The sequence below is a fragment of the Cornus florida genome, unplaced genomic scaffold (genome assembly GCF_030987335.1).
Source record: "Cornus florida cultivar Cherokee Brave unplaced genomic scaffold, ASM3098733v1 CherokeeBrave_3.0.0_Hap2_Chr07, whole genome shotgun sequence".
Lineage (NCBI taxonomy): Eukaryota > Viridiplantae > Streptophyta > Magnoliopsida > Cornales > Cornaceae > Cornus > Cornus florida.
The window spans coordinates 8017159-8032079 of record NW_026775577.1 but is presented as its reverse complement, the minus strand read 5'-3'; the positions used below and the strand labels follow the sequence as shown (position 1 = coordinate 8032079).

The 14921-nt window shown below is 32.8% G+C and overlaps 2 protein-coding genes across 2 annotated transcripts; both read right to left on the bottom strand.

Annotated features, from left to right (window-relative positions):
- Nucleotides 1–218: 218 nt before the first annotated feature.
- LOC132315994 (uncharacterized) lies at nt 219–7356 on the bottom strand. Its single transcript, XM_059814479.1, has 10 exons — nt 7178–7356; nt 6744–6873; nt 3966–4101; nt 3679–3891; nt 3423–3552; nt 1493–1643; nt 1285–1394; nt 1101–1198; nt 882–951; nt 219–551 (listed from the first exon to the last, which is right to left on the bottom strand). The coding sequence occupies exons 1-10, from the start codon at nt 7268–7270 to the stop codon at nt 459–461; spliced, it is 1224 nt and encodes a 407-aa protein (XP_059670462.1). The 5' UTR covers nt 7271–7356; the 3' UTR covers nt 219–458.
- A 2785-nt stretch (nt 7357–10141) lies between these two features.
- Nucleotides 10142–14533, bottom strand: LOC132315993 (protein SPIRAL1-like 3). Its single transcript, XM_059814478.1, has 3 exons — nt 14413–14533; nt 12174–12518; nt 10142–10398 (listed from the first exon to the last, which is right to left on the bottom strand). Exons 2-3 carry the CDS (start codon nt 12477–12479, stop codon nt 10318–10320), a joined length of 387 nt encoding a protein of 128 aa, XP_059670461.1. The 5' UTR covers nt 12480–12518; nt 14413–14533; the 3' UTR covers nt 10142–10317.
- Between the last annotated feature and the right edge of the window lie 388 nt (nt 14534–14921).

Genomic DNA, 14921 nt, shown 5'->3' with positions numbered 1-14921 from the left:
ACATTACAATTAAGGATAATAATGTCACTTCACTCTTTTGGGAAATGGTAAACCTGTATGCAAGGATCATTCATCCATCATTTTGGTAAGGCCTTTATATTATTCCGTGTTGCCAATTCCTTTCTTAGTCTCATTTAAGCAAATCTAAATCTATCAAAGACCAACCCCTTTGGTTTTATTTTTCTTCAAGATGATCAAACAAACAGAACTAACAGATATTTTAGGAAGAGCAAGTCAGAATTTAAAACTGAGAAGCAATACATGAGTCTCTGCTGATGATCCATTTCATCCATGTAGATAAAATTAAGGCGGAACTAAAACGGAAAAACAATTACAGACTAAAATGACCTGTCACTATCAAAACCTCAAGATGTATGAAATCGGATCGAACTGAAACAATCAAAACTCAAAACTGAAGACTTTTTTCTAGATGAAATGATGGTTGGAAGTCAAAATTCTCAACGTATCGTCAACCCTTGCACAGCAGCTTGTGTGCCATCTTCAGTTATCTTGTTAGCTTGGATGGTACTAATGACATTCGCAATATTAGTCTGCAAAAAGACAACACCAAATGAATGACTTACCGGAACAATTTAAAAATAAATTAAAAAAAGAAATTTAACTAACGAGTTGTGTACAACAAATTGGTATTTCATTGCTTTCATTTGCACATCAATCAAATCAAAAAATGATATACTATTGTGTCACGAAGTATAGTAAGAGTGACACTAGCAAGTGCAGGACCCAAAGTGTCTCAGTTAGGTCTATTTATACTGTTTTAGTACCGCGGATAACAAAAAATTCACATATTGTTCAGTACATGCAAAGAGAGAAAATAGTGGAGAAAAAAAATAAAATAAAAGGGGAAGCAGCTTCTATACCCTCCATGTTGCTAGCTTTGTTCGAAGGGTTTGCCACTGATTCTGCCCAAACATGCGCTCAGTGCAGCGGCTACACACCAAATAGTATAATAACCAAAATAAATAAATCAGATCAAAATCCAGAGAAAGCACAACACAAACTATACATAGAGAAAAGTAAACTACAGGGGAAAAAAAAAAAAATCACAATACACAGAGACAAGTAACTAAACAGCGCACCTTATAATTAAAATCTGATTTAACTGATCCATCTTACATTCAAGCAACTTTGTTGTTATAGCCTTAACCACCCAAAATTCCACCTCGTCATCATTGATCTGCAAAGAAAACCATTGTGATCAACAAAGACATATACTGCAAAACCAGCATAGATAGCATGAGACGGCAAGGAAAACAAGCTTACCCGAAGTGTGTCCTTGATTAGAGAATAAGGAATTTGGCCAGATTCTGCAGAACCAAGATCAACCAATGACATCAACCTCATCTTCGCCATACAGTCTTCATGGACAAGACCTGCATCATTCAAAGAAGCAAATTCCAGAAGATGATTAGAAGTACTCTAAAATGTCAGCCTTCACTCATGTCCTGCGTAGAATTTAAATGGACGTTACCATAGCTTTTCAGCAAAGTAGAATTTGCTGCATGAAAATCTAGATATGCGTCCAGCCTCTCAGATAGAAAAATCTTCAGAAGCTGATATACCAGTGCATATTTAGCATCCTTCTCCAATTGTGCTACAGCGGGCATATCAAGCAAATCACACTGCCATGAAACACCACAAAGAATATGATAAGCACCAACAACAAAAAAATGATTTAGATCGAAACAGCCCACCAAAAAATGGTAAACACCTCTGCAATTGCACGAGCAAGCATAAGAATAAAGTTATTCCACAAGCCTAGAACCAGAGTTAGCAGAGCAAAGAACAAAATACATGGTGTCGACATAAAAATAAACAAATAAATAAAAAACACACACATACACCTGGAAAACCCACAAGCTCATGCAAAAAAAATATAAAATAATACAGCCCAACCTCCCTCCTGGATGAACTTGACAAAATCAGAAAGATGTCTTACAGGTAAAGATTAGACCTGTGTCTCAGTACATGACTAAAACTATATTGCTTGCTTACATGTAAATTTTTATATTTGATGTTGTGTGGGCTTAAAAAGCCTTCCATACTAGTACTACATTGCCAAATTCCAGTTTGTTCCTTTTTCTGTCTTTTTATACAAAGCAAGTTGTCAAGTTGAAATATAGTAAAACCATTTTTTTCGGCTAAGTCAAGAGTTCACAAAAGCCCAAAGCAGACATGATTATGTAAAGGTTAAAGCTAACCAGGTATCAAACAAGTTTTCAAGTTTTAAATGGATATTCTTTGCCTTCAACATTTTCACACACCAGTGCTGAACATAAACCACAACAGTTAAACAACACTGCAGACATAAGAAAATTGCAGCAAATCCCTCAATCAGTGTTGCATCTCCAAAAACACTCACATGTTCCTCTGCTTACAAAAACCTTTTAACGAGGTTCCATGTCTCCATGCCTCATCCATCTTAATTATGGTGTTGGAGACAACAACGCCTTCCAGGATTAAGTGTTATAGCTAAAAAAAATTAAGATGAAGCATGTTCCTTTTCACAATGGTTAAGCTTATGTCAAAGATATTTGTGGATGGATAAATAATATTAACACTGCTTACATGAACTTATTAACAAGGTTCTATGTCTCCATGCCGCCTCCATCATAATTATGGTGTTGGAGACAACAATGCCTTTCAGGGATTAAGTGTTATAGGTAAAAAAAATTTAAGATGAAGCATGTACCTTTTCACATTGGTTAAGCTTATGTCAAATATATTTGGATGGATAAATAATATTGAAAACATTAGTTCCCACAAAAAAGAAAGAACAAAAAAATCACAAATTAAACCCCGTAACGCCCTGTGTAAGTTTCAAAACCTAGATCTTTAAAACGATTGATCAATCACTCAAAAAGTAAATTTTTAATGTTGTAATATGCATAATCCTTTGTTTAACTGTTGCTTAATGATGTCTTCTCAGGTTAACAAAGTAAATCAAGTTGGGATTACACCAGCTCTGCATTTCATTCTATTCAAACGAACTAAAAGATTCAAACAAAACTGAAATTAAATCACAAATAGAACAGTTTCCAACAGTACTCTCGCTAGTTCTCAAGGATTATAGGTCAAGGATGCATAAAATATGTAGTTTTTAAGTATTTCTGTGTATCACAAAGCCTAGAATAAGATATTGAAAAGACATATAGCCATGTATTACATATATTCATGTCAAAAACATATCAAGAAAAGAAATAAATGTAAATTGAGAAAATATAAATAATAAAATCAAGAGAATGTTAAAAGAGCATGTAAAACTAATGAAAGCAACTATCAGAAACCAATATTAATAAGCTATAGTCTCACTAATTGACCCCCTACTTCAACAGAAACATGCCCCTAAATACCCTTCGTCTCTAAAGATATATTTGATATTCAAAATGAAACTGCAATACCTGAAACATGTCAGGTGTCTTCACAAATTCAATAATAGCACGCACAGCTTCTTCTTTGGCATTAGATGCTTCTTCACCAGAAAAAGTTATAAGATATTTCGTCAGGAATTTGAAAGAATCCTTTGCTGAGCTGGAATTAAAATAGAAGGCATAAGAAATAAAATTATATAAATAAATGAGCAAGAAAATTTATTTATAACCTAAACAAAACAAACTAATTATGCTTATGTCATAGGAGGTACCATCTCCGTTATACCTTTTATTTTCTTTCAAAACATCAGATATGGTGAGAAAGAGCTCTCTCTGGTCCTGGATTCCAATATTCCATTCCCTCAAGAAATTATCCATCTTTTTAAAAGAAGGAATAATGTGTTCAGTGACCTTCCCGCTGACTGCCAAATTAAGGGCCTTCATGTAAACAAAGAACTGGCTGTATGGGTTCTCCAGTAAATTGTACAGATTGAACATGCTGAAAAAACACAAATATGAGAACATGCCACTGAAATTCCATAAGCAAAAATTATGGTAACCAAGTGATATTACATCTTCAAGCGCAGTGCAGGCTTATCATTTGGTTGTGTGATTTTTGTGGCTATAAGTTTCGCCATCTCCAATGATTCATCCGGACTTTCAGGCTTAGTCACAAGATTACAAATAACAGTGAAGATGCACTCAAGATCTGGGATGAAACAACAGCCAGAAAATCATGTCAAACAAAATAAAGAGTTTAAGCACAGAAAATCAGTAACAGCATCAATAAATAGTAGAAAAAATTAGAATGAGCATTGCATGCCATCATTTAAAGATATGACTGGCAAACTGATATTTGGGTAGTATAGGAAATGCAACCACAATCTTATATACACCGTCCCAGCTTCAACAGTTTCCTAATAGTCTCCCCTTTTGATTATGTTATCATATTACAGATGGAGGACTCAGTACACCATTCCATGATTTGCAGTCACAGAACAGTCACAGACTCGAGGCTTAGAGATGCAACTCACGCATGGCTTAACAAATTTAAGACTTGCCATACACTAATAATACTACAAACAAGACTTCAAAGTACATCATGTAGAAATCTAACATTGGCTATAAGATTAATACAAGCATTACCATACTAATCTTTATGATATTACATAACATTGCATAATGAATACTTAATATAATCTAAAAAATAAAAAATAAAAAATAAAAAAGTCGAATTAATTATCATCATCACTGCCACAGTCGTTCCTAGCATTCTCATTTTTTTCACTATGCTTCTCTACATCATTATGTCCATCTTGTCATGGTACTTTTAATATTAAATATGAAGAGTCTTAGTTGCACAGTTTTCAACTTATTAATTAGAAATCTAACAAGAAAATAAATTGAAGTTGGCTTGTGTCAAATGGTATAGTACACAGGTCCTATCTCATTATGTATCCATCATGGTAACTGTGGACTTGAAGATGTGGGTTCCAACCCTACAAACACAATTTAATTAAGTTAAAAAGTACTCCATAGTAAGCATATAGGAAGATATATTGAAAATAAAAACCAAAATCTTGTTTTTTTCTTTTAGATAATAAAAAATAAAATAAAATAGCCAAAAGAACTACATAAACATCGTGTAAAGAGTTCATGAGTCGTAATTGTAAAATTCCAAATAGATTAAACATGTGATTGCTATTAGTACTATATTGTAACTTATATTAGTTATTAGTACTATATTGTATATGATATCTCCGAATATTATTGTTAGTTTTAGATACTCTTTTATTTTTTATTTTTTATAGGCATCTTTTAATTTTTAAGAAGATATTAAATATAAAATTAATGTTTTCAACAGGTTTTAAACAGATTGTAAAGCTAAACAAGTAACTTGCTTCGATTTTTTTTTTATGTTTGTGATAAATATACAAATACATATATGAATGCATATATGTGTATATTTTAGATTGAATATATTTTTCTTTCAGAAAACTGAAAAGCTTAAAATTTGAAAATAAAAATATAATTTTGATTAGCCTAGACCTGAAACACATTCATACACATTTACAAGACAAATCTATAATATATACACACGGCTCACGTAGGTCTATCCGTACTTAAACAAAAATTAGATTTAAAAAATAAGAAAATAATGCATATAATACTACTCAAGTATCTAGAGAACAAAATCTTTCACTTTGGAACTTTGATTAGTTTGCTTGATTGGCTTGGGTGCTTGATTGGCTTAGAGTGAGAAGAAGAAGAAAAGAGTAAGAGAGGAACAGTGTCTCTATATAGCAATGTTTGAAAGGCTTGGGGGTCAAAAGGTGTTGAATAAGGGAAATAAAATGATAGAGATCCATTTGAGGTCCGCCAAAGGAGATAAAAGATTGTATCAATATGGCTCATTGATCTCAAATCATATTGCAAGACACCTAGCAGTTTAAGCTAGTCAATCCAATTATTCCATACATCAAACCGATTCAGCAGCAATCTAGGCTTAACTCACCCATATAATATAACGAGACTCAAATATCAGATAAAGATCCTACCAATGCTGAGTCAATTCCCATATTCTTACTCGGGTCAAAAGGTGTTGAATAGTATGTAAGGGAAATAAAATGATAGAGATCCATTTGAGGTCCGCCAAAGGAGATAAAAGATTGTATCAATATGGCTCATTGATCTCAAATCATATAGCAAGACACCTAACAGAGCAAGCTAGTCAATCCAATTATTTCATTCATCAAACCAATTCAACACTAATCTAGGCTTAACTCAGCTATATAATATAACAAGACTCAAATATCAGATCAAGATCCTAGCAATGCTACTTATCAAAAAAAAAATTCCTAGCAATGCTGAGTCAATTCCAATATTTTGACTCGGAATTATCCAATATTTAAAACTCTGCCCCGCTACCCTTCACTATAAAAGGATATCGTGGGTTGGTGGTAGAGGTTCATCACAAGGGTATAAAATTACAAAGATTAAGTTCAGCAACCAGATACATTAGTATTTAGTAGCAAGGCCCGAGGAACAAATACCACCTTTACAAAGTTTATTATGTGCATAATGTGACTGCACATACGCGTACAACACCGAACAAATTAAATGAAATCAACATAAAATTTATATGTGCTATTACAAAACTTGCAAAAACTAATAGTACCTCATTAATAACCGCATTATTGGTACCACGACATAAAAAAGTAATATTTACAAGTTCAACATAAGAAATGTTTCACTTGCTTGATGTAAAGTGCTTGAAGTTGTTAGCATTGACCTCCATGCATTAATTTGTTTTAAAAGGAATATAGGGTGGCCAAATATTCTGAGCATTACCTTTTTCTGATACTTTAGAAAATATGACGTCCACTGGTGTGAGCATAAGCGACGCCAAATCCAACCATCTGCCCATCACCATGCATTCCTCAGCCTCCATACATAACCTAGACACTTGTTGCTCTGCAACCTAATGATAAACAAACAAACCCATTCACGAAATACTCAATAACGCCCTAATTTTAACAAAATATTAAAATAGAAACAAAATATCACACGAGTGAATCTCAATCATCAAACTGCATTCAAAAATTCCTGAAGTATAATAAGCGTATATATAAATATATATAAAAACATAGATACACAATCACAATTAAAATTGGGAAGGCGAAATTGGAGGTTAAAATAGTGTGAAATCATCTGGACCGCCTTTGCAAAGATATATACTATAATCTGTGTATATATCTATAAATATATAGAAGAGATGATGGTACCTCGGGACCGGCGTCGGCCCAGGAAACCTGGGAAGTAAAGCGGACGACGGCGAGAGCAGGATCTTCCTCCGATGTGGGTACCACCGTTGTCATCTTCTATGAATCTCAAAGAATTGAAAAACTAGATGCGCAGTAGAGAGAAACTGGTACCAACTCTAACTGAAAAACCCTAAAATGAGGATTCAGCTCCTTTACCTTATTTTCTTTGCTCCAATCCAGCTGAAATATCTAACGGACAGGATTTGGCCACGTCAATTAAAAAAATATCCCAGATGATTTTAGAAACGCCCCGTTTTTGAAGGGAAAAAAAAAACAGTTTAAATTATTTCTCATTAAATTTGTCATTTCTTATTAAATTATTTTCATTATATTTTTTTTTATTTAAATATTAATTATACTATTTACCTTAATTTTATTATTAGTATCAATTTGTCATAGAAATAAAAAATAAACAGATTTGTAAATACCATTTTTTTAAATGATTAACTTATTATTAAAAAATTTATTTATAATAAAATTTATTATACCCAATAAAATACCTTCTTCTTTCTATAATATATTAATGAAAATTTAATAAATCACTTAAATAAAAAATATATCTTAGTTTTAATGAAATATATACATGAAACATTAAGAAATTAATTAAATTGTTTTAAAAGAATTTACTTAAGATTTTTATTTAAACAATTAATTTAAAAAATTAAAGGTAAATTTATGTAAATTAAATGAAGAATATGTAATCAAATTAGTATGATTTTTTTTGTAATTTATTTTAAAAAAATAAAAAAATAGAATAAGTGTAATTCAATAAGAAAATGCATTATGTTCATTTAATGAAATATAGTTTAAACATTATAGCACTATACAACAAAATGTAATAATTCAAGGGGTATAATGCACAAACTATAGTTCAATGGATTATTTGCAAATTCGAATATAGTTGAGGAGTGTTTTTTTTGCACTACGCATGCACAAGTAATATATATATATCAGTGAGATTTTACATTCCAAACTCACTTTCCTTGTTTTCAAATACAACAAAATCATCCTCTTTTTTATTAAATTTCTAAAATTAATATTATTAATTTTTAAAAAATATTTTTTTAAATCAATATTACCTAAATAAATAAATAACAGAAAGATGTAACTGGCTCGATCGAACTTTCCGAAAAGAAAATATTAAATATTATAATCTCAAACATAAACCATTATCTTCTATATATTTAATTTAAAAAAGAATTCAATATTATATGAAGAGTAGTGATACTCGTATAAAAAACTTGTAGTGAATTTTATAACCGAGTAATTTTTTATTGATTATTCATGCTAAAACAAGTACTCGGTGCAAAAATTATTTTATGCATCACGACTCAAAACACATACCCTTTTTTAACATCTTCAAAAATATCAACCAAACATATTTTTTTATTATTATTATTTTAGTTCTCATAGACATAGAAAACTGAACCGAGCAAGCCTTTGGGCCTATTTGGGAAGTGTTATGATATTGTTTTTCTTAAATTTGTATAGTTCATAATATATCAGATTTTTTAACCACAACCCATATCACCAAATTGGTGATATTGTATGTTTGGGTAAAACAAATTTTTGTTACTGAACATGATTCCAATTTCTACTCAGATTGTTTTGGTATTGACCATAACACTTGAAACACATCGTAGCCAAACGGATCCTTAATTTCTCAACTCCCAAGAAAGGGGGGAAAATATGTAAACAATTACAAGCACCCTATGGATCATCTACTGGGTCTAAACAACTCAAAGCACCTCATGATAAGGTTCAATGGAAAATGTTGGCTGTGTTTTGATTTACTGTAAAGCATTTTTTAAAAATTATTTCCCTTATTTTTCAATGTTTGGAAGACTCCAAGGTTAGGAAAATATTTTTCATATATATCATTTTACCTCCAAATAACTAAAAATGATTTACCAAAAAGTTTTAGAAAGTCATTTTTCATAAACTACCTTGGGTCATCTAACCATTCATATTCTTATTGAACCTCTATGTTTCTCTAATAATTTCTCAATCTAAAAATTTATTTTTCAGTCTTCTCTCTTTATACGTATACATAGAGTGAGAGGTGAGAGGAGAAAGAGGGGAGGGTGTTTCGCGAAGAGACAGAAAGTAACCATTCGTATTTTTATTGAATCTCTATGTTTCTCTAATAACTAATCGTTTTCAGTCCTCTCAATCTAAAAATTTATTTTTCACTCTTCTCTCTTTATATATACATAGAGTGAGGGGGGTATACATAGAGTGAAGAAAGAAAGAGATAGTTAATTGTATGTTTTATTCTCAGTTGGTGACGAACATGGAAGAAAAAGAGTTAGTTGTGCACAAAATCTGATATAGAAAATATTTTAGGAACACCGGAAAATAAATAAATAAATATATATATATATATATATATATATATAAAGAAAAACATTTTAGTCCAAACAAAGGGAGCCAATCAGTTGAAAAGATTATACTGGCCACGGTACACGTCAGTGCACTAATGGCTTCTCCCATTCGACTCAACTAAGTTGGTAGTAAACAACCACTCGTTTATGGAATCTAGATGCTGCATGTTTTATGCAGTTCAACAGTACACACCTCTTCTTACTGAACCTCCTCTCAAAGAGGTTCCTAAAAAGAATGCTGGAAATCCGGTTGACAACTCCTACCATTAAGAAAGGACTAACCAATGCACAAGACTCTCCCTAGTGTGGGTCTGGGGAGGGATACCTACGTAACCTCTGCATGCGAAGAGAGGTTGTTTCTTGTTTCGATACTGTGACCTCCAGGTCTCAAATAGAGCAATCTTACCATTGCGTCAAAGCCCACCTACTAATACGAGGCAGTACCATACTTAAAAATCTTGGGACATATTGGTGTAACAATTGTAACAGTAGATTCATGAGAGATAATATAATACAAACTAAAAACAGGTGATCACAAGAATTTTAATTAACGAATGCATTAAGCACTTGCATTTTGATTTCTGACCAAGTAAATCTAGGCACAATAATCCCATGAAAGTTGCATAAAAAAACATTGTGTGATAATAAAAGGTTCAAGCAGGTTTCAAGATTAAGATACAAAGCAATTAAAAACACTATCCAGGACCAGAGACATCATCACTTCCCACCACCACCAAAGAGGTAATCCAGGGAAGAACCACCACCAGGGGCAGCATGGACCTTGGTTGAAGGACGATCCTGCACCCACAATAAAACCATATTGATAGCGTTAGCACAATATAATAAACATGAGATGGAAGAAAATCGCGACAACAAAATTTGCTGGATCCACGTAAAATAAGCAGAAGTTGACACAAAATGGTGCAGCATTCAAAAGGTGCAAGATATGCACCATTCTGTATAACTAAGGAAAAACAAAAATTCATTATATATCTCTGCTCAAATTTGCTTTTTGTACAAAAATCATACCATAAAATCACAGCGCTAAACTTTCTTTCAAGTCCCTTGGCCATAGTATATGATGCCAAAACGACTATCTACTTTGTTTTGAATCGAAAATGTTGATTTGATAATGCACGCAGCACGACAGTCACTTATATCCTATAAAATCTATTTTTTAGGGGTGCAGGTATTACACCGAAACCAAAATCATAATCAATAGACAAACTAGAAAATTCAGAAGAGTACACATATTGGAAACTAATTTTAGACAAGTTGAGAAACAGAGAGACTCACCTAACTAAATGGCATTAAAAACACCTAATACAAGTCCAATGTGTTAAAAAAGCACAATCAGATTCAGTGTACATAGAATCTAAGATGTGAGTGTTTCACATAACAGGTCAACAGATGGGTTCTCGATCAACAAAAAGAAATCCATAATTCTGCCACAAAGCAGAAAATTGATCAAGTATGTAATGCAATAAATAATGCTTGGCACAGATTTCATTGATCTCGTGTCAGTATGAAAATATCAAGTAAAGGCATTAAAAACACCTAATACAAGTCCAATGTGTTAAAAAAGCACAATCAGATTCAGTGAACATAGAATCTAAGATGTGAGTGTTTGGCTTAACAGGTCAACAGATGGGTTCTCTATCAACAAAAAGAAATCCATAATTCTGCCACAAAGCAGAAAATTGATCATGTAATACAATTAATAATGCTTGGCACAGTTTCATTGATCTCGTGTCAGTATGAAAATATCAAGTAATGCGGAAAAAAATTCATCGTAAGAAACATTGATATTTTTCCTCTTGAAGATGGGTTAAAACAATTCAAATTTACGATGTAGTATTAGCAGCAGCTCTCAATCTATTTTCCATGCTAAACAAACAAAGCAAGCGCAAGAATGAAATGCCGTAAATAAAGCACAAAACACAGCAAAGAATGTAAAAAGAGTCTCATCTGATCGTAATGAATTTCAAACGGCATTCTGACCAAATAGAGCAACTAGTAGGCATATACCATAATGGTAAAAGTTTCGTTTTGAAATGTAATATAAAAATACAAGCCACAGCAGAATTAATGTACTGTTTGTAAAATATTGACAAGCTTAATAACAATGACAATGATGATGATGATAATAATTAATAAATAAATAAAAATAATATAAAAGAATACCCTATAAGTAAGAACGAAGAAAGTTTCGCCGATGTTGACAAATGTTATGCTACATTGCTACACATAATTGATCACGTCAGAAGTAGCATAACTGTACAACATCATACTCATGGAGAACGAGCCATATCTCGTGTAAAAGTAGATAATATTCATAATATCAGGCCAAGAAAGAAAGAAAAGGTGCCCAATTTAATTAGCAAAAACTGGAGAATCAAACCGCTCATCAACTACATAATAAGAGCAGTACCAGCACAGATTGATGTGGAAGGAGGGGGAAAAGAAAAAAAAAAATGAAAAGGCATATGAAACTTAGTTCAAATACTGAAACACTTTTAAAAATATAATAATTAGCACTGCAGATTAATGATTTAGCTTCATCATGACCATACCGTGAGGAAGTTGCCACAGTTCTGCCCATCTGCCCTAAAGTAGTTGTTTACTTTATTGCCAGGAATGCCAGCTGGAATCTGCTTGCCGTTGTTCTCCACTGGCTGTGAAGCACTAGCAGACTTCGGGGAAGGCTCAGTATTTGAACCCTTCCCCTGGTTTTGAGCAGCTGCAGGCTTCGGGGAAGGCTCAGCGTTTACACTCTTGCCCTGGTTCTGAGCAGCTGGAGGAGTACTTGTAGTCTCTCCACCTCCAAACAGGTAGCCCAAAGAACTCTGCCCCCCACCAGCACTGACTCCACGACCCATTTTCTTTCAAGATAAGAAAGACCAAAGAAAGACCAGGCACTGTTCATTAAACAGATGATGATCAGAACACTAAACTTCGAAATATATCATAGACAGTAAGTAACTTGTGAGGAAGAAATTCCATTAATTCTGAAAAAGTGTTAAACACATACATAAATATATATATATATATACACGTAAGAAGCAAATGCTATTGAATGCACATGTCACAGAGCCTGGACAAGCATAGCCACCTAAACTATTTGTTCATGATCCTGCCAAAAATCCTGGGTGAGCAAGGGCTTGCACTACCACATATAATATTAAGATGATGATGTACATGGACAGTTAACAACTTGCATGGAAGAAAGTTTATTTGTTCAAAGAAGATGTTAAAAGATATACAGAAAATAGTCAGCCAAGAAACGCACATGACACAAAGCCTGAGCAAGCACTCAAACACTACACCAAATTTGATTATCTAACATGCATACGCTACATGAACAAACAAACACAAGCAAGCACAAGGCACATGTTCAAATCCACACAAAAACCATGTATGCATGTGTGCGTGTGTTAGAGAGAGAGAGAGTTCTGTCATTTTCAGATTCTTTTTCTAAGAAATACTTTCATCATCAAAGTTACAATGTGACATCAACTAAATCACGAATGGGGCACCCCTACACTCTCCCTATTTCTATGTTCCTTTTTTCAATTTGTTTAGGATTTTCCTTAATTGCTTCTTTGAAATTCTACTTAATTGGTTTCAAGTGTTTGTCATGTGTCGTACTCACTACTCTCTTTGTATCTTTTAAATATTTTAATGTTGATGTTGTTGTGTTTAGCCTTATTATCAATTTACTTCTACAATAGCTTTATTTAAAAGTTAGTTTAAGTAATTTTCGTACAAGTTTTATAGAATCTTACAATCCTCGATCCGATCCTACAGTCCCAATCCTATGGACACTTCATCAATGCTACATAAAATCCCAATCCTCACAACCTTGCTTTCACCTACATTCTTAGTGATTAGACTCCATCATACAAGATCGAATCATCGAAAGATAAATTTAGAAAAGAAAAACAATAAACAAAATGGTGATTCAGGACCTGAACGATCCAACCGTGATTTCTCCAGTTAATAATTTTTATTATTCTCACTTCCAAAAACCAAAAACATGTTAAATAGGAACTCCAAACTTTGTGGCCCATGGTTGACACAAAAAATATAAAAAATACAATAACCAAACTTTGTATTTCCATAAATAAAGGTTAGTGTAAATTCACATTAGACATCCATGAAGTAATTAAAATGTACTAGCTTTTAGAAGGAAACAACAAACAGAAATCAACATAATCACCATGAATCCGTCAAATTTTTTGAAACCCTAATTTTGCTTTCTAAAATGCAGGCCAAAGGATAACTTTTAAACTAGATTACTTTCAAAAAACACATCATCAATTCTACAATTCTACAGATCAGATGTGATACAAAGGGGTCCAGAATTCCTAGAAAATTAATGACTATACATAATGTAATCCTATCATTTCCATCGATTCTGTTCTTTCTACAAATTCACTTCTTTAATTTGTTCAATAAAATAGATCTAACACATAATCTGAACAAGAAAAAAAACAATGACGCCTCAAAAATTACAAGAAATTATACCCAAACACGAGATTAGTCTCATTATATTCCAAAATAACACAATCAAGCATAAAAAATTACAAGAAAACGTCAGAAAAATAATCATATAGACGAAAAACACACGCATACTGAAAGATCTGGTGAGAAAACATCAGATCTGTAACAAAGAATGCCATGGAACATGAAATGCACAAGCGAATCAAAATTTCAAACCCTAAGAACAAAGGTAAAACCAAATCATTGTTCATATATGACGATTGAAAATGTACTCTACAATTGCGATCGTCAATTGATTGATCTACGTACCTTCTTCGGGTGAGAATCTAGAGCGAGAAACACACACTGAGAAATTGAGTTAGAGAGAGAGAGATATAGAGAGGGTCGAAGCTTCAATGTGATTTAAATTGAGAATAACGGACAAAAGGACATTCCTGTAATTTTGTTTTAAATTTGTAATTTTTTTAAATAATTTGACTTGGTCAACGTATTAGCTGGCAATGAGAGATAGTGGAGAGGGGGGTGCATGGTGTCGGTTGCTAGTCGTTAGTGAAATGTGGGATATTTTAGACCGTTGGATTTGTGATTTTGAACATGATGATGTGACTGACTATATGATTTTTTTATTTTTTTTATCTTTTTTGGGTAGACAACACCATTAGACTCCAAATAAATGAGTGATGGGGATCACGTTATCGCTTGTACTCAAAGGTTTGCTCTCTCACTTGGTGGCGACACCAGGAATCTATTAAATTTTCTGTTTGGTAGGGTAGAAAGGGAAGAAGAAAGAGAAATAAAAATAATACTACAAGATAATG

Bases quoted from the DNA above. Each gene is read 5' to 3' on its own strand.
- LOC132315994 (XM_059814479.1), bottom strand. From the start codon at position 7,270: ATGACAACGGTGGTACCCACATCGGAGGAAGATCCTGCTCTCGCCGTC. The intron at 3,892-3,965 runs GTAATATCACTT...GTGTTTTTTCAG, and splicing joins CCTGCACTGCGCTTGAAGAT to CATGTTCAATCTGTACAATT. The intron at 1,644-3,422 runs GTATTGCAGTTT...GTTTCATGGCAG, and splicing joins AGACACCTGACATGTTTCAG to TGTGATTTGCTTGATATGCC.
- LOC132315993 (XM_059814478.1), bottom strand. From the start codon at position 12,479: ATGGGTCGTGGAGTCAGTGCTGGTGGGGGGCAGAGTTCTTTGGGCTAC. The intron at 10,399-12,173 runs GTATGGTCATGA...TTGTGGGTGCAG, and splicing joins ACTGTGGCAACTTCCTCACG to GATCGTCCTTCAACCAAGGT.